The 27,678-nt window shown below is 50.3% G+C and overlaps 1 protein-coding gene across 1 annotated transcript in view; it reads left to right on the top strand.

The window, feature by feature from the left end:
• ITGB5 (integrin subunit beta 5) overlaps positions 1–27,678 on the top strand; it is a 64,060-nt gene that overhangs the window by 24,153 nt on the left and 12,229 nt on the right. The window contains exons 6-10 of the mRNA XM_075028815.1: positions 3,298–3,459; positions 4,920–5,015; positions 6,123–6,212; positions 10,195–10,329; positions 14,033–14,462. Coding sequence (XP_074884916.1) covers positions 3,298–3,459; positions 4,920–5,015; positions 6,123–6,212; positions 10,195–10,329; positions 14,033–14,462 — 913 coding nt within the window. The remainder of the gene's footprint in view (positions 1–3,297; positions 3,460–4,919; positions 5,016–6,122; positions 6,213–10,194; positions 10,330–14,032; positions 14,463–27,678) is intronic.

The raw sequence follows: 27,678 nt of genomic DNA, 5'->3' as shown, positions 1-27,678 counted from the left end.
CTAACAAGCAGGCCCAGGGTTTGGCTCCTTTCTGAAAGATGAAGATATAGTAAATGTTATTCTGGAGGCAATGAAAGAGCCAGAGACAATAAGCCTTTATCCTGATGCTAAAATGGTAAGCCAGGAATATTAATCCACTTTCTGTAATTACATTTTCCATTTGCAGTATTTTGGGTTTCTGCCATTCTTTAAGTGCAAGCGTCATATGGCTTGGTGGTACGTATAAGTTTCAGATCTTATATACTAAGATGCAGCAAGGAGATAATGCTGGATTAGAAAATGAAGCATCTTTTGAAATAGTTTCGTTTGGTGCTTGCTAGACACTGGTACATGGAGATGGCCAAGACATCTGGGAGACACTGAGGTGCCATTCAGAGCTATGCCGGACAAAGGAGGTTTTGGCTTTCAATTCCTAAGGCATACTTGTCTTGCACCTGTATCTGTTTCTTGCTTCCAAAAAGGTCTGCACCTGAGAAACTGGTTGGGGTTTAGACATGTTGATGAATCCAGGGGGTCTCCTGGCAATTAATGTCTTGGCAACTGAACCATTTTTATTCAGCGCCCAAAGCATAAATTTAGATATTTATTTCAGGCTTGGAAATACTGATGCAGGGTTTTGCAGCCTTTTCAATAGGATTTGGAGGGCTGTGCCGTGCTGAGACAGTTGTGGCCCTTTTGCCAGTCACTGTTGGCTGTAAGGCATGAGAAGCTGGTCTGCTGGGGTACAGAAGGCAACTGCAGCTGGTCGTAGGAGTAGGGGCAGGATCCATAGCGTGCCCAGCCCTGTGGAGACACGTCTTCCCACTTCACTCTGCTTTGGGTCAGGTCCCACCCCTGCTTTCAAAATCCTTTATATCCCATGAGGATCAAAAACCAGAAGAGGGGGCAGACGTCAGTGCTGGGTTTTTTTGTTCAACAATCCCAGTCCAGTAAAAATAAACAAAAGTCTCTTTGGTTATTTGTTTTAAGAAGTGGAGCAGAGTGCTGCTCTGGGTTTCGCGGTGGAAACTGCATGCTGAAGAGCTGTATTTTCCAGTGCCTGGAAGCTGCTGGTGGAGGCAGTGTGAGATGCAGCAGCTCCTCGGCGTGCCAGCCTCTCCGGGTGCTTTTTCCATAGGTCTCCAGCTCTTTCAGCGTGGCATCAGCACCGGCTCGGCCACCGCGTCTGAGACATCCTGGTCCAGTGCTCTGAGGCATCAAATGCTCTCAGTGCCCGGATATTGGCACCGACACTGTGGGTGCTCGGTGCTTTTCGGAAGTGAGTTCCTGAACTGAGCAACCAAAGCACTTTTGATGTTGTTTATGTGGGAAAGTGTGTGTTGGAGGCACAGGGAATTTGTCCGCAAAGGGATGCTTAGCCCTTGATTTAAAGGTGGGCTTAGCAGGCAGGTGAACAGCAGCATCACCCCTGAAGTGGATTTGTAACTGCTGCTTGAATGCGGCTCGTTCTCTTTGTGTGTAGCGCATTTCTAAGGAAAAGAAACTCGGATTAATCCTTTTAATCTCTTTGGGAGTTTCTTGGCCTCAATCATTAAAAAAAAAAAGAAATCAGCTTTGGATACTCAAAGAAAAGTGAACTGGATGGGCTTCTGTCTGGTGGCTGAGTAGACCAAGAACTGCTTCTTGCATTGTTAGAGCTATAATCACTTTTGGGTTGAGTTCTTAAGAAATTACATTTTGGCATGAAGATCTTGGCTTTTGTGCAGTGGGGTCACTTCAGTGGAATGAGTCCTGCTTCCCAGAGCAAAAAAGTCCTCATTGCATGTTGAGCTGGACTGTAATGTGCTGGTACGTGGCAAAGGATGTGTGTTGCCAAAGCCTTCTTCCTATGGCCTTATTTGCATTGTGTGGGTCTTTAAAATGCCATTAAAGAAATTATACCTTCTGCAGTAGGAACGAAAAAGAAATCTACTCTGGAATAGTGTCTCCGAAGCAAGAGTTATATTTATCGGAAAGATCAGGAAGCTTTGGGCTATGACTCACGTTTGCAGGCAAAAATTGCGCTGGCAGCAGCCATGATTCCGCATCTGTCTGCCTGCTCTGCCCTCTTGCCCTGTCCACACCAGCGCTTTCCATAGAAAGCGTCTTTGCAGCTGGGCTGCGGCAGCTCATAGGCTAACATCTTACTGTAAAAAAAGGCAGAGTTCAGATTTTGCTAAATAAGCTGCGCGATAAGCTCTGGAGGAGTTGGGTATATTCATCTGCGCCGCGTTCCCACCAGTAAGCTTTCACCAGCTTTTCCCTCATCCCTTCCCAAGGGATTTGCGCTGTGTCGCTCCGAGCTGGGGGCTGGAGGGAGGGGGATGCTGGATGTGCGTGGGGAGGGAAGGCGTGGGGCTGCGTCTTCGCTGATGGATGGGGCAGGGTGGCCAGCCCCAGGGGAAGCTCTGGGAGATGGGGCTTTCTGGCTGCGGTCTCTGCCGCGGCAGGATCTCTCTGCCGCGGTTGGCAGGCGGGACCTCAGGCCGCCCGGCTTGGCAATGAGCTGGCAGTGGGAGCAGCCAGCGAGCGCAGGGGAGTGTGCTGCAGCGCGATGGTTTCCAAAAATTTCTTTTGGGCTTCGCTGTTTTCCTCTGCTTCTGTTGCAACAAACAGCTTCAGTGTGCTGTTGTAGGCACAGATCTGCTTCTCGGGCCAATGCAAAGGCGGAAACCTGGGGAAGCTCCGTGGGAGGGAAAAATTTATCCACTAAATGTTATCCCTTTATTTGGAAAACAATCTATCCCTGCATCTCTCTCCATGCAAAGATGGTGATAATGTCTGGTCCTTGCACAGAGTGCCTGTGCATGCACATGGGTGCACCAAAGCCAGCACCCTCGGGCAGGGGCCTCGCTGTGTGTCACAGCTCAGAAACAGCTTTTACGAGCGGGTGGGAATGAAACTGCTGAGCGGGGATATTGCAGCCCTTGCTGTTGCCTTGCCCACTCCACAGAGCCGAGGAAACAAGGTCAGATTAAATGTGTGTGGAGGAATTTGGCAGGTCTCCTTTGGCTATAAAAGCAGCTGAAATTCTTATTCTTGGATCTGTGTAGAGAAGGTCTGGTGGACAGTCCACATACCTCCTCATGCCTTTTTAAGTAAGTGCGTTGGAAGGAGATATTGGGAAATACTAGATGGGCCCCTGATGTTTTGTTTTCTTGCCAGGGATGGGGGGACAGCAGCATGGTGCTCTTCTAATTAGCGCTAATGGGTCCGCTGCTGGACGGGCGCATGGCTGGGATTGTGTGCAGGGTGAGGGGCGAAGCGTGGGCTTGGCAGGGGCAGACCGGCTGTCTCACGGGGTTTGTTTTCCTCCAGGAGAAGATCGGCTGGCGTAAGGAGGCGTCTCACCTGCTGGTCTTCACAACGGATGACGTGCCCCACATAGCCCTGGATGGGAAGCTGGGGGGGCTGGTGCAGCCCCACGATGGCCAGTGCCACCTGAATGAAGCCAACGAGTACAGCGCATCCAGCCAGCTGGTGAGGGGGCACATGGGGGCCTGGCCCTTGGAGACCTCGGGGTGTTGGTGGACCTCTCTGGAGACCAGCCACCCCCGACTCCAGCAGCCTTTGGCAAACGCACCCCCTGACCAGCATGGTTTCACCTGCTCCTGCAGTTTGCAAATAAAATTTGTGGTTCTGCTTGGGCATCCCCCCACAGTGAATGCTTCTGTGATGCTCAAAAATGAGTTAGGAGCTTAGCAAGTTCCTTCAGGGCTCATTGCAAGGGAGGGAAAAGTAACTCGGTGTCCTGAAGAGCATCAGATTTTGCATGCAAAGTGTAGAGGAAACATAAAATATGTCATCCCTTTTCTAAAATGTTTAGTGGACTGTCAGCTTCTCCCTGGGGAGGCTGAGTCTACCTTGATGTGACTACACTAGCAAGCACAACAGGATGCTCCTCTTATTCACAGCCTTTGAGCACAACACTAACATAGGTCTTAGTAATAAATAGACAAACTGGCCCTTTTTTTAAATTTAAACTCAGTGGAGGAAACTTCTGGGGTGAACGGGCAGTTGCCTGCCACCTCATTATCACATCCTTCTGCAGAAGGGTGCTTTATTCAGCAGATCACAAGCACTACTTATGATTTTTGTTCCTGCATGGATGTCACCTCGTAACAGGAGGTGTTTCTGCACGGAAGCTAGGATCCTTGGAGAAACTCCCTTTCCACCCACCTGTGCAATCCTAGCAAGCATATGTATACGGGAGTACAGCCCCTGTGCTGACACGGGGTTATGCTGGGGAGCTGGTATGGGGATGCTGCCTTGGTGTTCCCATGTTTAAGTCTTCAAGGTTCTCAATCAGCCCTCCAGTCTGCAAGTAAACGAGGTCTTTTTTCCCAAGGACAGCACTTCAGAAGCAGCCTGGGATTTTAAACTCAAGCTGATCTCTTGAAATTGAGCCCTGGTTCATTATTTTGTTGCTTGTGGGTAGCTAGAGCAGTATCTTCTTGCCATCCTCTCTGTCTGGGAAGTCTGCAGAATTAAAGAGCTTATTGTAATCTCTTTGTGGTTCCAGTATGCAGAAAGAGCAGGCAATGGATGTTTCCGCTTTGGAAGAAAAATCATACATTTCCACTTACTGCAATTCTAGATCTCCCCGCCTTGCATCCCTGGAGATAGCAAGCAGCTTATTACATACGTGTGTCTGCTGATGGCAAAGCAGAGAGGAAAGAAAGAAATCCAGTGTTTCAGGTGTTGCTGCAGCTAATGGTGTTGTCAGTCATAGATTCTAGTGAAAGGTGCAGCAGACATATTTAAGGCATGACAGAATTTCTACTATTTCAGTTGGGATTGTGCTGGTACATCAGGGACTTCATCCTGCAACAAAACACGCCACATTTCTGGAACAAATTTTGCTGTTGGGAGAAGAGCAATGAAATTAGTCTTTGTTTCTGCGTTACCCATTAGTCCTTCTGCCTTTTTTGTGCCCCTAGGATTATCCTTCCCTAGCACTTCTTGGGGAGAAACTCGCTGAAAACAACATCCACCTGATTTTCGCTGTTACGAAAAGTCATTACGTCCTGTACAAGGTAAGCGCTGCTGAGCCGCCCGGGCTGGGGGGAGATTTAAATGCCTCTGGAAAGCATCTTCCTGCTGGCACCGCGGAGCGGAGGCGGCCGCAAGCGCGCGTGCGCGCAGCCGCAAGCGCGCATGTGTGCAGCCGCAAGCGCGCATGCGTGTGGCCACGTGCTGCCCGCGGGGCTGGCGGGGGCAGGCAGATGCAGGCAGGCGAGGCTCAGCCCGCCGTCCCTTCCCGCGAGTCCTTTCAGTGAGAAGCACTAAAGCTCCTTAGAGCAAACAGATATATATGTTAGCGAGCGTGCGAAGACCTAAAATAGACTCCAGCTTAATCTTGACGTTCGGATGGCTGCCAGCTGTGCAGCGTGCGAGAGAGCAGAAACCTGTTCAACCCATTCTGCAGTGACTTAATCCCATTACCTAATCGCGCGCAGTGTTTCTGCCCAGCTGTGTTTTTCCATCACGGAGTCCAGGGCCCTGACGTGCCACATATAGTTTGAACTCCCTCGCCATCCCCACTCTCCCCTCCGAAAGGAAAAGGTGACCTGAGCTGCAAGGGCCAGCCTGCGTCCGGAGCTGCCCCGCAGGGTTTCGCTCCTCTGCGGATGCAGGGGAGGTGTTTCAGGCGGGGTTGCTTTTGGAAACCTCTGCTCTGGCTCTCGAGGCTCGAGCGAAAACAACAAGCAGCTGCGTTGCTACCGTCGAGATGCTGCTGCTTGCCCGCGGAGAGCGGGAGGGCTGAGCTCATTCTCCACCCCCTCTCCCGGGGATGCTCGCAGGTCGCGAGGCGAGATGGGGCAGCCGCAGCTCCCTCCCCGCGGTGCCGGCTCTCGCGAGTGCACGGTGGCTGGGTCTTGCCCCCTCCGGCAGCAGAACCCAGCTCCGTTAGTCCCCGTCCCGTGGCCATAAGCTTTGCTTAGCATTCAACGTGCCCTGTTAGCAATGCTTTGCTTTCAAAAGCTCCACGCTAACAGGAGCCAAACTCCTCCGTGTACACCACTGGATGATGGTGCAGGGTGTGTGGCCGGTGTCCCTGGCAGGGGGTCGGTCCCTCCTTACACTCTGCTTTCCTTTCGGCATCCCAACATTTTCTTTCATTTTCTTTTTTTCCCCCCAAGAACTTTACCGCCTTAATTCCTGGGACGACAGTGGAGATTTTGCACAAAGACTCCAAGAATATCATCGAGCTGATCGTCAAGGCCTACAACGTAAGTGCATTTTAATACTGCAGCTGCTGTTGTGCAAAGTGCCAAGAGCTCTTTGCCTCTCCCCAGCGTGCTCCACCCGGCTTGGCCGCCTCCCTCCCTGGTCCTCCGTACGCTGCCGGAGCTGGGGCATCTACCCCGGGAAGGGAAACAAGGCGTGTGAGGTGGAGAAGGAGCACAGGGATACCCAAGGAAGCCTGCAGCACAGCAGAGATTTCACCCCATGGCTCTCGTATGCAGAATTACCCTCCAAATACAGCCCCGATCTAAAACAACTCTCTCAGAGCACCCTACCAGTAGGAAAAATAGATTATTTCTTTGCTATCTGATGTTCAGAGGCCTCCCGAGGATGTGACCAGGCTCCAGCTAAGGTCGCATCCTTGTGTTGGTCTTCACGCAGCACAAGTTGGTCCTCAGCACCCCTGAGCGTCACCGTGTCTCTTAGGTCCCAAAGGAGCCCTGCCTATGTGGCATTGCCAGGGCAGCCTGCCCTGCCGCAGTGGGGCCCATGGAGGACAGCAAAGGACCTGCAGTTGTACTGCTGACCTGATGTTGTCCATCTCCATGGAGATCGGGGGAGCAGATCAATTAGAAGCAGTTAAATTGCATGTTTGTTGGGTAGTTAGTTGTCGACATTTCTGTTGACTTCTCCCTGAATTCTTATGGGTTGGCTCTTGGTGCTCCTGGAACGATATTGCTGTTTTGGTGTGGGCATGGAGATCTGACCCCATCATGGGTCAGCCTTCAGGTAGGGTTCTTCATGCATGGGACCTGTGAACACAGCTTTCGATGGCTGCAAGCTCTTCTTAGTACTATGCTCATTAGTGTAAGGGAGCGAGGAAGGACTTCTTCGGAGGAGTTCACACATCCAGAGGTCATGCAGGATTGTGCTGTGCTTTGCATGACCTGTAACATTCATCTTTCCTTCCCCGCCAGCTCCTTGCAGTTAAAGCAACCTTTGGTTAAAGTAGCATTTGGTTATGCCCTTGGGAAGAGTGCTGCCCAAAGCTTCACCCTTTGAGGAAAGGCAATGAGCAGCTAAATGCTGCTAACGAGGCCCTGGACATACTGCAAAACAAAAGCCCACTTGTCCTAGTTTGTCCCCTTGAGGAAAGAGGGTCTTGTGGCTGAGATGCTTGGCTGGGGAGAAAGAAGTGAACGTTCACTCCACGTTGACTTTGCATGTGGTCTCAGCGCTATCATGTGAAAACCTCCCTTTGCCTCAGCTTCCCAGCTGTAACATGCATCCGTGCCTCCATTTCACCACCCCTCAAGCCTTTGTGGATAGATACAAGCTGATGAAAACCGTTGGGGACGTGACGCCCCCACCTCTGCTCCCTCCTCTTTCTCCTCTTTGCTTGTGAGCTTTCCAGTGTAGCTGGCTGGAAACCACTAGGATGCTGAGACCACGGTGCCCCACGGAAGGAGCTGTGGGGGATGATCTGCTGCTGAGACTGGGGCTGGTTTCTTGCCGGTTCAGCTGGGTGGTGGGTGCGGGCTGGGACCCCCGGGCACGCTGCCGGGAGCTGGCAGCTCCTGCCTGTGCTGCGGGCATGGGAAACCTGGCACCCGCCCAGCCCGTCTCCTCTTGGTAGCTTTGTTTTTTTCCTGAAATGAAGGAGGAAGTTCTCACTGAGGGAGAAGGCTAAAGTTTCTGTTTCCAAAGTGGGAGTGAACCTTTTTTAATTCCTCACAGAAAGGAAACTCTGTGCTTAGAGAAACCCATCACCTGTGACAGGGACCGTCTCCTCCTGCGGGGTGGCAGTGGTTGGTGCTCTGGGTCTGGGCTCAGCCTCTCCCCTCCAGTGCTTCAGCTGTCTCTGGTCCTCTCCTGTCTGCTTCCCTCCACTAATGCGTCCATCAGACTTGCTCAGGGCTTACGTTACCCCCAAGATCCCTTTCCCCCTTCCCTTCATCTTCCATCTCCCTTTTTCTTCTGCCCAGCGTGCTGTCACCTCTCCCTCATCCGGCAGGGCCTGAAGCAAAAGAGAAGGGGGACTGCTTTTTTCTCTGCCCTCACTAAGAAAAAAACCCTTCCCCCAAATCTCAACACACCTGGGAGATGGAAAGGCTCCTGGGGGGGCTGTGCCTTGTAGTAGCTAGGTTTGGACCAAAGGGAGCAAATGGGACACTGGTTTAGAAACTGCTTTTCTAAACCCAAGCCAGGCAGGTCTCGGATGTGTTTCTCGTTACACTACTGATGGGTTTCCCATGGCGGGTGGCCTTCACATCAGCCATCCCTGGAGCTGCTGCCAGTTCAGGATTTCCTTGTTTTTACACTGAAATAATCCAACCTTGGCATTTCCCCCGGGGCTACAGCAAACAGCTTTATTTCAGGCAGAGACATTGCTCCATCTCAAGGCCAAGTCCTTCCTCTAGGTCTCTCCAGTGTCCTCCGCTTGTCCCTGAAGGCACAGCAGGCTTAGGGGCCACCAAACAACACAGCAGCAAAATCTGCAGTTGCCCTTAGCGGTGGCTGCGGTGCTGTGAGAAGGTATTGCTGTGTAATGGTGCAAAGTGGCTAATAATAATAGCATTACAATTAAGCTAATAGCATTACTATATAGGGCTAATAAGAGACCTTGGCATCTCTATAAGAACATTGGAAGGGCCCATGCAAGGTCACAGCAAGGGTTGGCCTGGTGTCCTGTCTTCTGCCATGCCCCAGATGAGATGCTCTGGGCAGGAAGATGAGAGGGCATCATCAGTGTGACAGCTAATTCCTATAGGATAATTTTGGGCAGAGCAGTATGTTCAGCTTTACCAACGTGCACGGCATTGAGCCTGCAGGCGATAGATGCTCTGTATGGTCCAAATTGCCACCCCATGAATGGCTCCTCCATTACAGCAGAGAGATGGGAAATTATTCCTTTCTCTCCTCAAGGGATGTGTTTAGATTCACCCAGCCAAAACTCATTTATTTTCTGCCTGTTCCCAAAAGTGTTAGCTCTTTGCTGGCATGTGAACCATGGTTTTGTTATCGCATGTACTGGTAAGAGATCTGAATTAGCACTTTTCCTTAATCTGGCCACATTGGTAAGGACTGGGGACAAGGGGGAGAGGGATGGAGCTGCAAGCTGGCTTTGGAAAATAAAACTATTTGTACAAAAAGCTCCATTTTGAAAACCTTTGTGGTTTTTGGACACCACTCATAAAAAAATCAGTTCCAGCCATTGGAAGAATTAAACAAAACAACCTCATTCTGACTTAATACTTATAAACTTCATTTTGTTTTGACTTAAAAAGTCTGTGCGTGCAGCAGGGCGGAGAGATGAGAAGCAGAAGAAAGCGGGTAGGAGCATACCAAAACCTCGCTGATGGAAAACGTTTTTCACTTTGAAAAGTTTCACAAAGAAAGAGATTTTTCATTTATTTTTTCCCATGGTGGTGTTTCCAGCTGATGCATCTGAAAGAGTACTTTTTGTTTGCCATTTTCTCCTCAGAGGGAAAATGTATTTTTGTGACCAGGTGAAATCAAGGAAGCAGGACAGAGTTAGTGCAGTTTTATGCCTTCTCTGTGCTGTACAATGGACATCACAGGACGACTGCCAGTGGAGAATCAGACTTTGTGCTTTGCTAAGGGGCTTCTTTATGGGGAGGAGGAGGTGCAGATGTGCGCACCAGGCTCTGACCTTCAGCTGAGAGATGCTCCATTTGTGCTTGAGAATGTTTTCTTTTCTTTTTTTTGTGCATCTGTATCTTTTCAATGCTGGCTACAATGGTCATCACACTTGTCCTAGAGGGCATAAGCCACCCCCAGGGGTTGTAGGCAAATAGACACCCCATGAGTCTAGTTGCGTTCATCAGAAGTCTCCTGGGCTGGTTAAGTCAAACCCAAATGTCAATGTGTGTGCAAGGGTGATTTTTTTTCATATAGGTGCAGAGATGTCCTAGCCACCCTCTGGAAACATCAGAAGAGACTAAAGCAGAAGAAACCCACCTGCCTTTGGGAACCTGACGGTTTGCTTTCCCATTGTGTTTCTAGAGTATTCGGTCCAAGGTGGAGCTTACAGTCTGGGACAGCCCTGAGGACATTGGTTTGACCTTCACTGCCACGTGCCAGGATGGGTTGTCCTATCCTGGGCTCAGGAAGTGTGGGGATCTCAAAATAGGAGATACGGTGAGTCTGCCTTTCAGTCTGTCCCCTGGAGAGGCTCTTTCAGCCTCCATGCAGCCGCTTACCACTCTCAATGAGTGGTCCTGGGCAATAAAATACAGCTTTGCTCATCTTCCTCTGCTCTCCTCACACCATGCCATGTCAATAAAGCCACGGAGAGTGGCTTTGCTAGAATTGGCTCTGGGTGGTATAGATCAGCCCAAGGTCAGCTGTGAGGAAAGAGGGAATACAGGCATCTTGTCTACAGCACCCTTAGCCAAAAGGTCTTGATCAGGCAGCAGGACACAATAGTCAAGAATGGGCTCTTTTTCCTGTAATCCCAGATATTCACGTCATGCTCTCACCTGTGAAATTTTTATTTCTGTGGTCTGCTGGTCTTTTCCTGGTCCATTAAATATTCAAGGTTTTCTTGTTATTGTTTGAGAATCCTGGCCTGTATCAGAAATAGTGTGGCCAGCAGGAGCAGGGAGGTGGTTGTTCCCCTGTACTCAGCACTGGTGAGGCTGCACCTCAAGTCCTGTGTTCAGTTTTGGGCTCCTCACTACAGGAAAGACGTTGAGGCGCTGAAGTGCATCCAAAGAAGAGCAATGAAGCTGGTGAAGGGTCTGGAGCACAAGTCTTATGAGGAGCGGCTGAGGGAACTGGGGTTGTTTAGCCTGGAGAAAAGGAGGCTGAGGGGAGACCTTATCGCTCTCTACAGCTACCTGAAGGGGGGTTGTAGCGAGGTGGGTGCTGGTCTCTTTTCCCAAGTGTAACACGTGATAAGACAAGAGGAAACGGCCTCAAGTTGTGCCAGGGGAGGTTTAGATTGGATATTAGGAAAAATTTCTTCATTGGAAGGGTTGTCAAGCATTGGAACAGGCTGCCCAGGGAAATGGTTGCATCACCATCCCTGGAGGTATTTAAAAGATGTGTAGCTGTGGCGCTTAGGGACATGGTTTAGTGGTGGACTTGGCAGTGTTAGCTTAACGGTTGGACTTGATGATCTTAAGGGTCTTTTCCAACCTAAATAATTCTATGATTCTAATCTAAACCTGGCTTTCCTGGAGTGAAGAGGTCATGGTTAACTTTGGAGGTATTGCCAAAAAAGACAGAGTGCCCAGAAAGGCAGCAACCCTCCTCTTGTGTATTCAGTTCCTAGGGTTATTGGATGGCAGCATAGGCTAAAAATATAGTTTACCCCTTAATGTTAACAGTATACATAGCATAATCCATCCTGTGCTTTTTTATAAAAAAAACCAGAGAAGCTAAGCTTTGCTTGTTTAAATTGAATACTGATGCAGGTCAATGAGTTGCTGGGCTGTGGCGCTGGGGCAAGAGGGCTCAGACCAGCAGGGAACCCCCTCCCCTTCTCCAGGCTTTTGCTGTCTGCAAGGACGTGGGTGCAGGTTCGTTAGCAGCCTGGTTGCCTTATTTGAGAAGAGTGACTCTGCAAACATACCAGAGCTCTAAGCGCTGAGGCATATAAAAATAGTTTGAAAGAGTCAACAGTAGCTGGATTTTTACCACGCCAAATAAGGATCATGCACAGTGTTAAAAAGGGAGGTGGCCTCTTCTTTTTTAGCTGACTTTACTGGATCTCTGATGGGCGGGTAAAAGCAATCCCTGTAGCTAGGCATGTGCCCTCCTTGTTCCCACATCGAAGCCTGAGCCCCTGACGTAGCAGAGTTAATCTGGTGGTTGATCCTGGGCTCCCGGCTTTGGCATGAGCAGGGGGGTTGCCCCAGCTGCCGCAGCTTGTGCCGTAAAGGGGTTTGGCAGCGGGCGCAGCAGGGTGCCAGCACCGGTACCTCTCCTATTTTAGGTGCACCCAAGTATTGAGGTGCCTGCAGAGGCAGACATGCCACAGGATCGTGGGGTCCCGTCCCTCCATCCAGCTCTCTGCTCCATTGCTTCCACGTGGATCAAGATTTGACTCCTGCTAAGAAAGTGTCCCCAAAGAGGATAACGCTGGCACTGGGTCCTCCTAATCTGCCAGGGTTTAGTCCTGGGGCCGTGGGTGTCAGAGGGTGAACGGGAGCAGGATTACCCTGATCCCTTTAGCTTGCTTTCTGATCTCCTTCTCCTCTGTAATTTGAGCTCGTTGCCTAATTGCTTCAGGCCTTGGGAATGGGAGGGGGTCAAGGGAGGTTTCCTGGGGGTGCAGCTCTCCCGGCTGGGGGTGGCTGCTGTGCCGCCATCTGCACGTCGCCCCTTGGCATGTGGGATGGGGCAGGCAGTGAGAGCTCGAGGTGACCCCAGATGTCTCCAGAGAAAAATCATTCCCTCCTGATGTCTAGGAAAGGGGCTCGTTTCCTTGGAATAAGGTTAATCCTCTTTGCTAACCAGCAGCTCCGGGCAGCGCTGGCTGGACCAAGACCCCCACCGAACAGAAGGATTAAATTAGGGGCCATTCAAGCAGCCATAGGACGGTCTTGGTTTTCCCGAGGAGAAAACCCCTGACACTGGATTGTAGCAACAGAAAATTAATAGGGGGGTGATGTATAACCATGTAATGATGTATAACCCTTCTGAAGTGTCCTGGGTTCAGCTGGGATAGACTTAGTTTTCTTTCTAGTAGCTGGTATAGTGTTATGTTTTAGGTTCAGTATGAGAAGAGTGTTGATAACACACTGATGTTTTCAGTTGTTGCCAAGTAGTGTTTAGACTAAGTCAAGGATTTTTCAGCTTCTCATGCTCAGCCAGCAAGAAGGCTGGAGGGGCACAAGAAGTTGGGAGGGGACACAGCCAGGGCAGCTGACCCCAACTGGCCAAAGGGCTATTCCAGACCATGTGGTGTCATGTCCAGTATATAAACTGGGGGGAGTTGGCTGGGATTGCTGCTGGGAGCTAACTGGGCATTGGTTGGCGAGTGGTGAGCATTGTGCATCACTTGTGTATTCCAATTCTTTTATTATCATTGTCATTTTATTATTGTTGTTATTATCATTATTAGTTTCTTCCTTTCTGTTCTACCAAAGAGTTCTTATCTCAGCCCATGAATTTTAGTTTTTTTCTGATTTTCTCCCCCATCCTACTGGGTGGGAGGGGGAGTGAGTGAGCGGCTGCGTGGTGCTTAGTTACCGTCTGGGGTTAAACCACGACATGCAGCCAGTCTTAATAGAAGCATCCATCAAAGTGGCCAGTTAGCAGCGTGCTGAAAGCTTGGGACTGTGTGACTGATGCACATCTCTATTTGCAGATCAGGATTCCCATAAAACCTTCTAAATCTGTGACCTTGTAGTCACCTCGGGCCCTTGTGCTGTGTTTGTTAGATCCTTGGCAGTGCTTGGTTTCAACAGAGTTTATTATTTTTAACAGCATGAATACCGGCCTCTTTGGTAGAGTTTTGCCCTGTTTATTTCATGGGAACAGGCAGGTTCCTTTCCACTTCACAGAAACCAATGGTCCCTGATGGGGAAAATTACTGCTAACAGCTGACAGAAGAGTTTTAAAGCGTTAAGGAAGCCAAACGCCTCTTGGAACTGGCAGGTGTTGGTGCATTGAGCTGCAGATGCCCTTGCTAGACGTGCAATTGTTTGGGGGTTTTTTGCACACCTGGGAGCGAAGCTCAACGTGGTGAGCGTGGCTCCGCTCCGGGGAATTGCTCCATGGCTTTTCCTCGGGACACTTGCCCTTCCCTCCTGCCTTGCCTCCCAGGACGCCCTTGATGGCCATTTTGGGGCCGTGCGTGTTAACTTACATCTCAACCTGCCCCCCCCCGCAGGTTTCCTTCGAGGTGTCGGTGGAGGCGCGGAGCTGCCCCGCCGAGGACACCTCCCACGCCTTCACCATCAAGCCCGCCGGCTTTCGGGACACGCTGGAGGTGGCGGTGACCTACAACTGCCTCTGCGGCTGCACCGGCCGCGCCGCGCCGGCCAGCGGCAAGTGCAGCGGCAACGGGACCTACGCCTGCGGGCTGTGCGAGTGCGACGCCGGCTACCTGGGGGCCAGGTGCGAGTGCGAGGAGGGTGCCAGCGGGGACATGCACCACGCCATGTGCCGGGAGGCGGAGGGCAAACCCCTCTGCAGCGGGAGAGGGGAGTGCAGCTGCAACCAGTGCCTCTGCTACGAGAGCGAGTTTGGAAACATCTACGGGCCCTTCTGCGAGTGCGACGACTTCTCCTGCGCCAGGTACAAGGGAGTCCTCTGCTCAGGTAGGAGCCTTTCGTCCCTCGCACCCTCCGCTTCGCGGGCGTGGGGAATCCGCCCCGGAACGGGGAAGGCTGCTGGGCTGGTGCGTGCAGGGTGTGCGAGGGGCTGCGCCTGCCCCGCCTGCCCAAATCTGCCCTCTTTCTGGCGGGATCTGTGCTCCCTTTCTTTTCTTTATGGAAAAAAAGGAAGGAGACGTTTAAGTGCATCCACACTAATGAGCAAAAATGCGTTATCTGCGTCAGAACAGAGTTTCCAGCATTAGAGTGAAAGGCGCTCTCCTTGCAGGCTTCTCCTCTGCCCGGGTCCTACAGAGATGAACAGTCTCGGCTTTGGTGTCGGTATTTTGATGCAACCACGCACATCTTTTGCACACTGAAGTATATCCCTAGGAAAGAGTAAACCAGCACAAGCTTGAATCCTCTGAAGCTTTTTGGTGTTTTCTTCGGTTGGATTTCTTCTACATGTGCCATCCTTCCCTGCGTAGGCAGAAACAGTCTTTTTTTAAAGATCAAGCATTTGAAGTAATCCTCTGGTGCAGCGCAGGTGAAAGGAAAGGTTGTGTTTCAGTCTGTTACTTATTAGAGAAGATCTGTGTTAAAGATTCCTAAAGGTATTTCAGGTATAGATTTTTCTGCCCACTGGGAAAACAAGTCATTCACTGAGAAAGACGTAGCCAGTCAGCTTTGCTTAAGCAACGGTAGAGGAGTTATTTAGCTGTGTTTGCTAGACTGGCTTTAATTCCTTGTCAGTCCAAGGTCACATAATTTACCTTGCACATAATTGCCTGGATTAGCCCTCGGACATAATTCCCTCAGTTGGAGCTGGGCAAAAGGTTATTCTTTAAAATTTGCCTGCTTGCAAGCACGTAAAATATTTCCTTGACTGAAAATCTTGGGCAAAATTTCCAAACCAAGTGTAAGCTTGGAAAAATAGCTGGTTTTCACGTTTTTCTCCACGGAAGTGGTGGGGGTTTTCCTCACTGTTTATCTTGCCCTGCATGATTCTGAGCTGGGCAGTAAGTGATGGGGCACCTTTTTGGTTGCGAGTTTCTGGCTGTTTGAGACGGTCACGATGTTAGGTGAGTAGAGGATGTTCACACTTATTTTCCCATAGCCTGGCTAGTGATGTTTTGGCACTGCTGAAGATGAGGCAGGCGATACCCCGGTTTTTGGCTGTGCCTTGGGGGTCCCTGCTGCAGAGCAGTGAGAAAGGCCAGTACCACGTTCCACAGTGACTGCCCCGGACCAGGGGGGGCTGGGGCTCTCCCGGCTGATGCAGGAGCTGAAAGAAGGGTGAGCAAGCAGGAAAAAGGTATTTGAAAGTAGATGGGGGCAAAAATAAACTCAACTGTGAAGTAATTAAGAGCAGTACTGCCTGGGGGTTCTCCCTATGACCATATTGCTTTGATAGCATCATCCCACCCAAAAGGAGTATATTTAATAGCAAGCAGGGCAGCGATACTATAAAGAGAGGTTGGAATTTACTGGTGTAGCAGTTGGTACTCCAAGAGACGGACACTCCTTTGCTCGAATTTCCTCTTCATCAGGAGAGCCAGAGCTCTGCCACTCCGCAGGAAAACAAGTTATGCGTCTTCTGTTGCACCTGCTTTCTTCTGTTCCTGTGGAGGGCTTCTGGTGCTAGGAAGAGCAGCATAGCTGGTTTGGGATTTGCCAGAGCTTTTTAAAGTCATTTAAAAGCCCTTTTATAGCTATGAAAGAAAACAAAGGGTGGGCTGAGGCCAAGTGGCCTCTTTGCTCCAGGGGTGGGATGGAGTCTGGCATGGCTGCGTGGGGTGGTTCTCCCTATGCCTCCTGGCATTTCTATTGCTGTTGGTTGGTTGGCTTTTTCTTTTTTAAATTCCAGCAGTTACAATGCTAAATCTGAGCTAAGCAAGGCCTTTGCCAATGACATAACATTTTAAGGTGGTTTGGTCAGCCCAAGAGGCTTGGGGCTTCACCAGCCCGCCAAAAATGTCAGAGCTTGTACAGTGGGGCTGTCCCCAAAGCTGCCCCTAACAACCAGCCCTTGGCTACACAAGCATCTCTGGTGGCTTCCAGCAGACGTGTGCTCTCTCCTTCCTACGAATGAGACCTTCTTGAAAAAGACCGTATGTTTAGCTTGACACTGAACATCTCAGTCCACCAGCATGTGTAGACTTGGCAGCCAGGGGAGTTTGGGTGCAGGATGTCCCTCAGGGTGGTCGTGTAGAGTCCGGTCCCTGCTTTTGTTTCTGCAAGGGGGAGAAGCGACATCCTGCCCTCCCTCTGTCTTTTCCTGGGCACAGTGTTTGTCCCTGAAAGGCCCTGGCATCCTGGTGCCCACCACTCTTGCAGGCTGAATCCCACTGTGAGGGGAGATCCAACAGGTTTTAGCAAGTGCAGAAACCAAAAAAAGCAGCGTGGAGGGAGCTGTCACTTTGCTGTAGATGGTTGTTGTCTCCATCCTTTTTTGGGAGTTGCTTGGCTTGGACCCATGAGGGGAACTCATCACTGTTGTCAAGGTCTTTATTTATAACGTATGAGTCTTCTTGTAGTGTAGAAGGCACTTAATGCCTCTCAGTGTATTTCTGATGACTGTATTTTGAACAGCTTTTTCACCCCAAAGGAACCCAACCTCAGTTTTAGCACATGGGCTATGGTGTCCCCCGTTAAATGCATTTACACCTGCCCAAGCTGTTGAACAAGACTGTATAATGAACCTCTGAGCACCCATCCCCGACAGAGCAGGTAGGAAAGCAGCCAGTCCAACTCAGCCTGAGGTTTGGGGGAGCACGAGGAGGAAAGCACAGTTTTCCGAGCTGAGAAACAAAAATCCATGCATGCAAACTGCTTTGCATGTACGTGGCCCTGCTTTTTGCATGCCTCAGCTCAGAGGCACCGTGAGCCCATCACCAACCAGCCTGGGCATTTCTTCCTTTTATGATCCAGAGCAAAGCTGTCCCCATTGAGTCACTGCCATGACACACGGCTGGGCAGCAGATTGCGCTCAGGAATCCCATATTCCCGGCGAAAGCCACAGCAGGGTTGAAACAGTCTGAAATGAACTTTAAGCTTCTTGTCTGTTGGTACTCAGTCCTTTGGCCAGCAAAAGCGTTTTCATTCTTGGGTCCATTTATAAATATTGGCACCTCGTTTTGTCAGGGTTTGAGAGGAGAGATGACTGCAGGCAGTGCTGCATACAGCTCCTGTCCTTTTGTAGCCCCCCCCCCCCCCCCCAGTTTGAAGTGGAGAAGCAGATTTGGGGTGGGAGATAACCTAAAGGACAAGCAAGAATTCAATTCCTGTTAGAGGGAAGTTTATCGTGCCTCCTGCATCTGTGAGGCAGGTGGGAAAAGGAGTCATTTATAACTTCATAAATGTTGATTCAAGTTGCATCCATCTATTAGTCAATGCCGCTTAGTCACTAATAAGTGGCGTTTGTTCTGCTGCTCCCCGAGTCCACTTAACAACTCGTAGCTGTTTCAAACCATTAATCCAGCTTATGGAAGGGCCATCAGGGGTGGCTTGCAGAAGCGTTCTTTTCCTCCAAAAGAGATGCAACCGGGTTATCCACAGCATCGTGCTCTGACAAAGCGGGCAATTGCTTCCCAAATCCCCGAATGCTTCGCTCCCGGTTTTTCTCTGGACGGAGAAGTTACCCTCTTGCATCGAGACCTCCAGCACATCGCTCTGGCCTCTGCTCTGAAATGTGGGTGGCTGCGGGAAAGGGGAAGAGAGCTCTCCCGCCTGCGGCCCAGCTCGGGAAGGGGCAGCGGGCTGCACGGCCCAGTGGCTTTTGAACCCCTTGGCTGCCTGCCAGGCAGTTTGACAAAGGAGGAAACATCTCGGCACTAATTGCATTCCTGAAGGTCCCATAAAACTAGGTGGCAAGAAGGAGGAGGGGCCCCGGTGAGAGCATCACAAGTTTGCCTCTAATGAAGAGAGACTGGCTCGCCAGAGGCCAAGCTTCATTAGCTTCAGTGCTGCAGACCTATTTTTTTCGTGGAGGAGGGGATGCAGAGTAGTACAGCATCGTCTTTACTTTGGTGTCTCTAGAGAAATTTCCCCTCACCTGTCGCCGCTGTTACCTGGCTCCATGTGGGTGTCGTTTGTGCGCTTTTCAGCCTGGGACTGTGGTTTTGCACAGGAACACCATTACTGAGGCATAAGTAAAGAGCACTTGCCACACTACAAGCCATTTCTCCCCCTAAAACACAAAGGATCTTGTCCCGAAAATCCATACTGCCTAAGTACCACACAGACTGCTGATGTGGGTGCAGCTTTGTGGGATCAGGTCTTTTGTGGTTTCCCTTCTCCATTTTTTTAGAATTGGACAATAAATCAGATTTGTAAACACCTTGCAATTGTAAATCGAGCCCTGCAACTTCTCTCTAGCTCTTAAGCATCTGCGAGCATCATAACTGGTTAAGATGACTGAAGATGATGGCTGGCTAAAGCATGGTGAGATGGCAATGCCTCGGAGCGCAGGAGGCAGGAGTCAGGCCTCGTTTGCTGGTACAGGGCTTCCAGTGACACAAAAAGCTCAGGTCGGCAACAAAGCATCGGGTGTCAAATTCGCAAATACATGCAAGTGCCAGAATCACTTCTGAAATGGGATTTGGGAAGTGACAGCTCATTGAAAATCTGTGGCTTGTTTCACAGAGAATAGCCAAGCTGACGTGCGATGCGGCTCCAGCTGCCCTGCAGAAACCACTTCAAAAACTGCTGAGGACGTACAAGTCCTCAGTATTTATTTCTGAATGCTTCCCTTTCTTGGTTTTATTGAATGGGGAAGCACTGTGAGGTTTTAGTCTGCACTAAGGTCCAGTGAGATAAGGCTTTTCTGTTTGTTTTAACACAGCCTCAAATTAGAAATCTCACTCCTGCTTCTGCAATTTGTGTTTGACGTTCCCTGTCCCGAGTGCTGTAACAGCATTTAACGGCACTGTGTTTGCAGGAGGTCTGGTGGGACGATGGCTCCGGTGCCAGCGCGGCAGTTTCTGGTTGTGCAATAGAGCCCCGAGCCCGGAGAGCAGCGCTCGGGTTTGATGGCACCCCTGCTATCTCCACGCTGGGGTTTCTGGTGGGGCCCGTTACCACACAAATCACTGTGCCCATGGACACCTCTTATGGAAATAGGCTTTTTTCCACACTTAACTTCTATGATTATTATTCACCCACCCAGGTGTAGTGCCTGGACAGAGGACGCTGGTGTACATCTGAAGGCTCAAATGTGAGATCCAGCTTTAACATTCTTTTCTTGTCTTAATTCTCTTCATTCCTCATGTGTAAGCTTTTACCAGAAGCTGCTGTTAAGATGGAAATGGGTAGTAGTAGTTGATTTATTAACTTCCAAGGTGCAGGTGATGGGCTGAGCGTGGTTTGGGGAGGAAGCGGAGCTTGCCTGTGCCCACTGCCTGTGGCGGTGGCAAGGAGGGGGTGGCATTAAGCAAATGTGGCCCCTGCCAGGAGGAAAGAGGGTGTCCTGCGGCAGGAAGAGAATAGGGAACGGAGCTTAAACTACAATGTTTGTGCAACCACAATCACTGCAACATTTTCTTTTAACTCGTGTCAAGTCATGTTATCTTTAGGTTTTTGATTTGGGGGATTTGGAGGGGGGGGTATTTAGTTTGTGTAAAAAGGTGAAATCTGAGCCCTGCCTAGTAAAAAAGGACCTGAAGGGGAGAGACAAAAGGACCATATAAAATGTGGATGTTAAAAATAATCCTTTGGTTGTTGCTAAGTGCTTGTGCTGCCATGAGCCACGCAGCTGTGGAGGAGATGCGGCTCCGTCTCTGGGGCAGCTGCCCTGCAGGTTGTTCCTCCTCCGCTCCCTGGGCTGGAGGAGGATGGGGAGCACATGTCTAGCACCATTTTTGGGGCTTATTTTGGTGACAGAGGATGCAGCGTCAGCTCCGGTCGCTGCAGTGCAACCTCATGTTGCTGGTTGCTTCATTAGTGGTCTCGGTCATTAGCAGCAGGCGGGGGGCTCATGGAGGGGCAGGCAGTGGCTGGGTGTGCTGATGGGGCTGCAGGGCATGGGAGGGAAGTTTGGGGGTGAGCTGAACCTAGTAAAGTCCTCTGAGCCGAAACCCTTTTCCATTAGAGCAGGTTATAGGACTGCAAGTGTCTCTTTTCCCCATCAAGGAGCAGGGTAGGGGACAGGGAGCTAAAAACTAGCTGAGGTTGGGCTAGAAAACAAAGTATGTAAGTGTCATCACACTGTGTGGGGCACAGGATGCCCATCACTCCTTGGCAGCCAACAAACCTGGTTTCAAGCATCTTGAGTTCTCCTGCCTGCAGAGCCACAGCATAGCCCAGAGGGACCTTATGGCCAGACGGAGCAGGGAGGAGATGGCACCGTGGTAGCATCTCTCTTTTAAAATGTGGTCAAAAGTCACTCAGGCTGCACATTTATCCTGGAGCTTCCTAAAAGCCTTTCTCCTTGCTGTATTCCTGTTTGGCCTTGGCTTTTATCACCTGCAAAAGCTGCTCAGCAGAAGCCCTTGCCCTGAGATGCCTGCATGCCTGAGAAGAAACGCATAAACCAAAAAAATCCTCCTGAATAAGAGGAAAAAAATAAACATCTGACTTGCTGTGTCCCGTAGCAGTGATGAACTGAGGGTGGAGCGCCTGTGCCTGGCATCGCTGCTGTGTGGGTATCCTCTCTCCAGCTTACATCCTCCCTCCAGCTGTGAAATATTTTGGCTCCAACAAGAATTTATACAGACTGCAAACATTTAATAAGAAACAAATCAAATGGGGGACCTCCGCTGTCCTCTTCCTTTTTGGGGGTTAAACTGTGAAGCTGGGCATGTTCCACTTACTCTCATCACATGGATTAGTGTAAAGAAAAGTAAGGTTTAGGTCAGCTCCGTTTACTCCCATTCTGTGGGTCAGCCTTAAGAAACGTAAGGTCCAGGTCAGCTGGGGCAGGCAGGGCTGAGGGCTGTGATGGGGATTAACTGGAAGAGCAGCTAACTGAATTCACCTTCATCTCGCCTGGACCGATGCCATTCTCACCCTGTGTACAAGCTCCCTGCAGATGCTGTTGGCCGTGTGTCCAATGTCATTTGTCTGCATGACAGCATCAGAGCCCCAAATCAGGAAAAACTCCTGGTTTGGGTTTTTTTTCCCCCCAAAACATGTTTGTATAAACCAGATCTTTTCTGATGTCAGTTGTGGATATTCCTGCATTCCTGCTTGACCTCCTGCAGAGTGTGGGGGCTGCCATGCCATTGCAACATTTTGGGGAGGCAGAGTGTGATTGCTCAAGTGGTGATTTGGAAAACGTTTCCACAGGTGGGGAAGGAACTGTGGAGGAGCCCGCTGCTGCGGTCACATGTGGGATGTTGGCTTTTAGGTCTCCCTCCAGTGACAGAAACTCATGGCTGAGCCCTGGGGTCATCCTGGGCTGCTTCCCACGCTGCCTTCCCGAAAGGCTGGGTCTGGCCGTGCTTGGCCTGGGGGCAGTGAGCTCTGAGAGCAACACTTGAAACCTCTCAGCGGTTAATGGGGAATGTCATTGAGAAACTCTGCTCTTTACACAATGTGAAGAGGATGAGAAACCACAGGGATGCATACTGGACGCGCTTACCCGCTGCAGGCAGCCTGCGGTGCCCCGTGCTTGCATCCTGCCCTGCACCGGGGTAGCACCTTCTGCGATGGGAAGCAGGGACACCCAAGCCCCGGGGCTCCCAGATAGTTTGAAAGGGTGGAGAGAGACTCCCCAGGAGCTTTGTGAGCAGCCAGCTGCCGTTAGCGTCCCTTTTTAGCGGCGTTTGAATTTTCCTTGCGAGCAAAGGGTTCCTGAGCATCAACCACTATTATTTTGGAGGGCTGGAGCGAGGCAGGGAAATGGGGGCACTCACACCTTGTTGGTGCGTTACTGCTGACCTCTGATACCTGTCACCATGTGTTAATGAATTGCCTGTTATTTCTAACAGAGAAGCCAGGGAGGATTTTTATTTAAAACACACCCTCTGCCAGTGCAGGCTTTCCGGGTCATGTGGATGGGCTCTGGCTTGGGCACAAGCTCCCTCCTTTTGGCAGCTGTAAGTTGAGAGAGCCAGGCACCCCGTAAACCACCACCTTGGAAGGGACCCGTCCTTAACGCTGTCTCGCTGGTGTCCATGCAGCCAGCCTCTCACTCCCGGCAGCTCCTTCGCTCTTTGCAGGTCTCTCTGCCTTAAGCTACCAAATTCAGCAGTGTGTCCCACGAGGTGCTGGGTGTGCTCATCTCCAGGAGCCGTGGCTCATAACCCCGGTGCAGAGAGGGGCTGAGAGCTGGGTGGGAGGTGGTTGCATCCCAAATTTCATCTTCATGAAGTCTCTATTGCTCTGGCATGCAAATACTCAGTCGCCTTTTGGAGGAGCATGGAGGTGACTCAGTGCATGTGTTTCCTCACATCTCCAGTCCTGTGAGGCTCCTGAAACCTCCCTGACGCTTCCCCACGGGGCATCATTTCCACCCTTCCCCAATCTCTCTCTTCTGCTTCCTCTTCGAATTTATTTTTTCCCCTTTAACCTGGTTTCTGTTCTCTTTCCACTTTAAACCTGAGACATGTGCTGCTCTCCTCCGAGAGCGTGTGCTTCACCGTCCTGCTCCGTGCCCGTTCAAAAGGCTGAAGATCCCAAGGGATTCAAATCACCGCTGGGCTGGGGCAAACAGCACGGGATGACCCTCGCCCGCTAGCCGTGACCTGCGGAAAGCATGGCCAGTGCTTGTAGCTGCGGCATGTAAAAATGCCTGGTTCCCCCTCTGATTGCTCTGCTAACGACCTCCCATGTGGCTCGGTACAGCTGCTGTGTTTCAGGTCAGAGGTGGCTGCATTTCAGTGCAGGTGGATGGTTCTTAACTAGAATGCTCTGTGCTTGATATATATGCTTCTCTGGATTTCTTTCACAAGAAATAAATGCAGTATTAGGTATTACACCACCAGGCATTACCACTACATCTTTGCCTGTTAAATGTTATTGATTATTTGGGAGCTGGATTAGGTGATCATTATGGGTCCCTTCCAACTCGAGATACTTTATGATCTTTGCATGGATTTCTCACGGGACCACAAATGATATTTCCATTCATGTTTCTGCTCAGTGCTGTGTTATTCTTCATCTTCCTTTGTGTTTCTGGCAGCAGGTATGCCCTGCCTGCCCTACCTTGCTCCCTCCAAGGGTTTGTGCTGGTTGTTCACACTGAAACAGCAATTGAGTTGGACTTTCTTTCCCCAGCATGTCTCGTACTGCTTTGCCAGAGTTTCCATTCCTGGCATGAAAGGGCAAGGCTGCCTTTTCTTACCGCTCCTTTCCCTCTGCCCGGGCCCTCGTTGCTGTTAAAGTCTTGCAGCTCTCCCCAAATCTGGCAGCAGCTCCTTGGAGGACCAACCCACACAGAGCACCGCTGTTCCTGCCTCTTTTCACTGGGGTTTCTTCTTGTCCTCGAGCGGACCTTTAGCAAGCGTTAATGTATGCTAATGAGGCATTAAATGCCAGGGCAGAATTAAAGAATAAAGAAGTGACGTCTTCGACATCTTTACGGGAGCCAGAGCCCCCGTCTGTGGGTCTCTGCCCTTAAGGCGGCACAGCATGTGGGTCGCTGCCGGAGGTGTCATCTGATGGTGCATGCACGTACCCAAAACCCCCCCTCCTGCTGCAGCACCCCCCTCCCACAGCCAGCAACCCTGTATCTCAGAAAGTAGAAAGCTCCAAAATAAAAACAAGATGAACTTTGAAAACACAGCTCATTGCCTACTCACTCCCCAAAGAGAGAAGATGGTCTTAGAACAAACTCGCTTAAATGCTTTGCCTTTATGGCCAGTGTCCCACTGAGTTTGGCATTTGCATTTGGTCCTTCTGATGATAGTAATTAACAGAAATAGACATTTGGAAATGAATGCTTTATTTAGGGTGTAGAGACAGATGAAAGCCTCAAACCAGCAGGTGAGTGAAATTCTGGGTCTCTGCATTTCTTGTTGACATGCGCGGACAACCTGTGAATTTTGCTGTTTGGTTTAAAAAACTGAATTTAAATAATTGACCTGAAAGGGAAGTGCAGCACAGGCTATGGGTTCATTCTTTCTAGGTTTTTTTTGTCTTATTTTGAATGATATTCTGACTTCTTCCAGCTTCTTTGGGAAGGGAGAAATCCGTTCCAAAACCATGGACCTTTGGTGAACTTGCACCAGATTATGTGTTTGCATCCAAACACAGAACTGGGCAAGGCTCCCACGGCACTGGATTTTGCAGAGAAAGAATCTCTCTCTGCTCCAGAGCCCACTCCTCTTAACGAGGTCCAGCTGAAAGGACATTCGGCCCACTTCGGCTTTGGCAGGGTGGGAATTAGCCTGCTTTTCATTTGAAGGATGGGCCTGAACAATAGAATTTTGCCCTGGAGTTCAGGCATTTGGGATCGTGCAGCTTTGTTTTGGAGCCAAGTTTTATTTTAAGAACAAATCTGGATTTTTTTGGGGGGTTGGTAGGAGCTGGTAGGAGCCTACTTAGGCACCAGAGCAGGAGGATGAAACTCGTCCTTCCTGGAGGCACCACACGTCGGTGGAGGGGTTGCAGCACTATGGCTTTTCTCAAGCCCTTTATCTTCATTTCATCCAACTGCGTGCTCACCATATGCTCCCTCATGTTTCTAAATCTTCCAGAGCTTTCACGGTGACAAAAGCCGAAGGCTAAATGTAGAGTCGTGTAAACAGACCTGGGCAAAGAGATGGGCCAAGAAGTATGTAAGCGGGGGAGAAGCTCCTAGTTCTAGACCCATGGGTGTTGGTGGTATCTGGGCAGTGTTGGACGAGCCAAATGGAAACCGCTCTTTGTCAAGCAATTTTCTTTGTCAGGCTTTTTGGGGAGAAAGGAAACAAATGGGGGAGCTGCATCGAGGGGGTTTTGCAAGTGGGTCTTGTCTGTTAGGGGGCCGGGGAGTTGGCTGGAAAGAGGAGCACTGCAGTGGGAGAGGCATTGCTGTGTCCAGTGGGAGACCCAATAAAAACCTGCACGAGAAGGGATGGAGGTTGATAGAAGAGGACAGCAGCACAGAGCCCTTTTTGACTTAGAGGATTGGAGGGAAACACAGGAGGGGGAAAAAAACCAGAGGATTCCACACACACACAACATCTTCCTATCTGGCTTAAGGAATAATATGAATTCTTAGCAGTTTCTGCAGTGCCTTCCATGTCAAGTGCTTAAGGGGTGACAAAGCCAAGGACAAGCATGTGCCCAGTTTGGTGGGATGGGGTTTGGACCCACAACTCGAAGGGAACCAGCACACCCATCCCAATTGCCCCTGCTCAGGATGGAGCACTGCATCTCTGGGAGGATCTGGCAGCAGCCCTCGCCCCGTATCGCTCCCTGCACCGGTAGCGGAGTAGGCAGCAGGACCTAAAAACTCCAATTCCCAGCTCTGGGGCTCTGTCCAAAAGGCCACGTGTGGCAGGCTCGGCTGAGGCACTAACGTAAGCAAAAGTCGAGAGATTTGTGGAGTGCTGAGCTTACTTTAAAAAAAAAAAAAAAGGAAGGCTTTATTTTAAGAAATGCAGCTTTAGATCTCCTTCAGGAAATGACTCCTCGCTGCCCATTTTGGCTCTCTGGTGGATCATCAGCCGTATCTCATGATTGCGTTTCAGCTCCACTTCTGTAGCGGAGAGAAGGAAAATGAGGAAAGGCTGGCCCGGGCTGCTGCAGGAAATCCGCCTGCCCCGGATCGCTTTCAGCTGCCTTCATGAGACAGCAGTTTCCAAAGCCCTGTTTTCCCTGCCCAGTTCTCATTTAACCCAGAAGTTACCAAGTGAGTGAGAAATTGGGGGGCTGAGGCTTTTTTTTTTGTAATGGCAGTGCTGCAAGGTGGCGGATGCTGGCAGTAAAATGGAGCTGGTGATGGGGCTTGTGGTACACAAGGCTGAATTAGCAGCCTGAGGATCTATTTATTCCTTCACTTTTGGTTTCATTAGCCTGCATCTCTGATGCTATTTTTGATGGTTGGTGAGCTCAACCAGCACTAGGATTGAAGTAAAGGCTTATTTAAAGCTGTGTCGATTCTTGGCCAAACCCATATGCTTCAGGATATAAATATCCATTGAAATTAATGCAATGGAAAGATGCACAGATCCATTGTGTCTGGTGTAAATAATATACAGAAAATCACTATGTACTTATTACTACCCTCTTAGCTTTTGTTTTGTTGTTTCAGTATTGCGTTGTGGATAAATGAGCGTGGGCGAGCTCTCTTCTGGTGTGAACGGAGGCGGTCAGTGGATGCATTTCAGTTTACATAGAAACCTTGGACCCTTGACGTTTGTCTGTCTTTGTTTATATAGTAACCTCCTTTTCACAAGGAGGTTGTTACGCTCTGTAGGCTCCAGGAGTTGGGAATGCTCCTGCCAACCTGCCACCCTTGTTTTCCCTGCCAGACTGGTGTGACCCTGGGAATGGATCCTAAGCCCATCCCCAGTATTTAAAATTTCCCGAGCTCTCCCTGAGTCCCTACGGGTGCCGACCATCTGGCAGCAGGACGGCGCCGTGAACCTGAGCTGTGCCACGGGCAGGCTGCCTTGCCTTGCCTGGCCTCTTGATGTGCAGCGCCGGCTGCTTTGAGTCATGGAAAGACATTAGTGGGGAAGTCAGTGATTTATTTGCCTAAGCAGGCACTGTGTCTTACCATAGCCCTCTCCCAAATGGAAAGGTCTACGTTTTCCAAGTGTTTAAAGCCTCTTCCGCTGCCCTTCCTCCTCCCACTCAAAATGTGCCGTTCACAGAGCCTCTCCTGCAGACGTCGAGCGCTTTTGCTGAGAGATTGGCTGGTCTGGTACAAAACCGATGCTCAAGCAGTGGCCTGTGTTGGTAGGGTTTGACTTCTTCCTCTCTCGTAAGCAGGTGGTTTTGGTGCATCCACCCCTATGGAGTACGAACAACGTGTGGCTTCTGTGTCGGGGCTCTCCAGATGATGGGCACAGCAGCCAGGGCTCGTTAAAGGGATGGCACTGGGGAATCTGGAAATTGCTTGCCGTAACTTATTTCCTTTAATTGGTTTTCCTGTGGGGGTTTTGTGGGTTTTTTTCAAACTAGTTGTTCAAGTAACCAAAAATGACAGAAGCACAGCATTTTGAAGGTCCTGACCCAAAGCCTGAATGTGAGCATGGAAGCACAAAAATAAGTAAGTGGCTTGATTTAATGGGAACAAAATGCAGCATGACCCTTCCCCTCCCGAGTACTCAGAAACCAAGAAACTGGCTTA

This window comes from Buteo buteo, chromosome 5, assembly GCF_964188355.1.
Source record: "Buteo buteo chromosome 5, bButBut1.hap1.1, whole genome shotgun sequence".
NCBI classification, from domain to species: Eukaryota; Metazoa; Chordata; class Aves; order Accipitriformes; family Accipitridae; genus Buteo; species Buteo buteo.
Note: the sequence above shows the minus strand (reverse complement) of the source record. Positions and strands in the feature narration are given on the sequence as shown.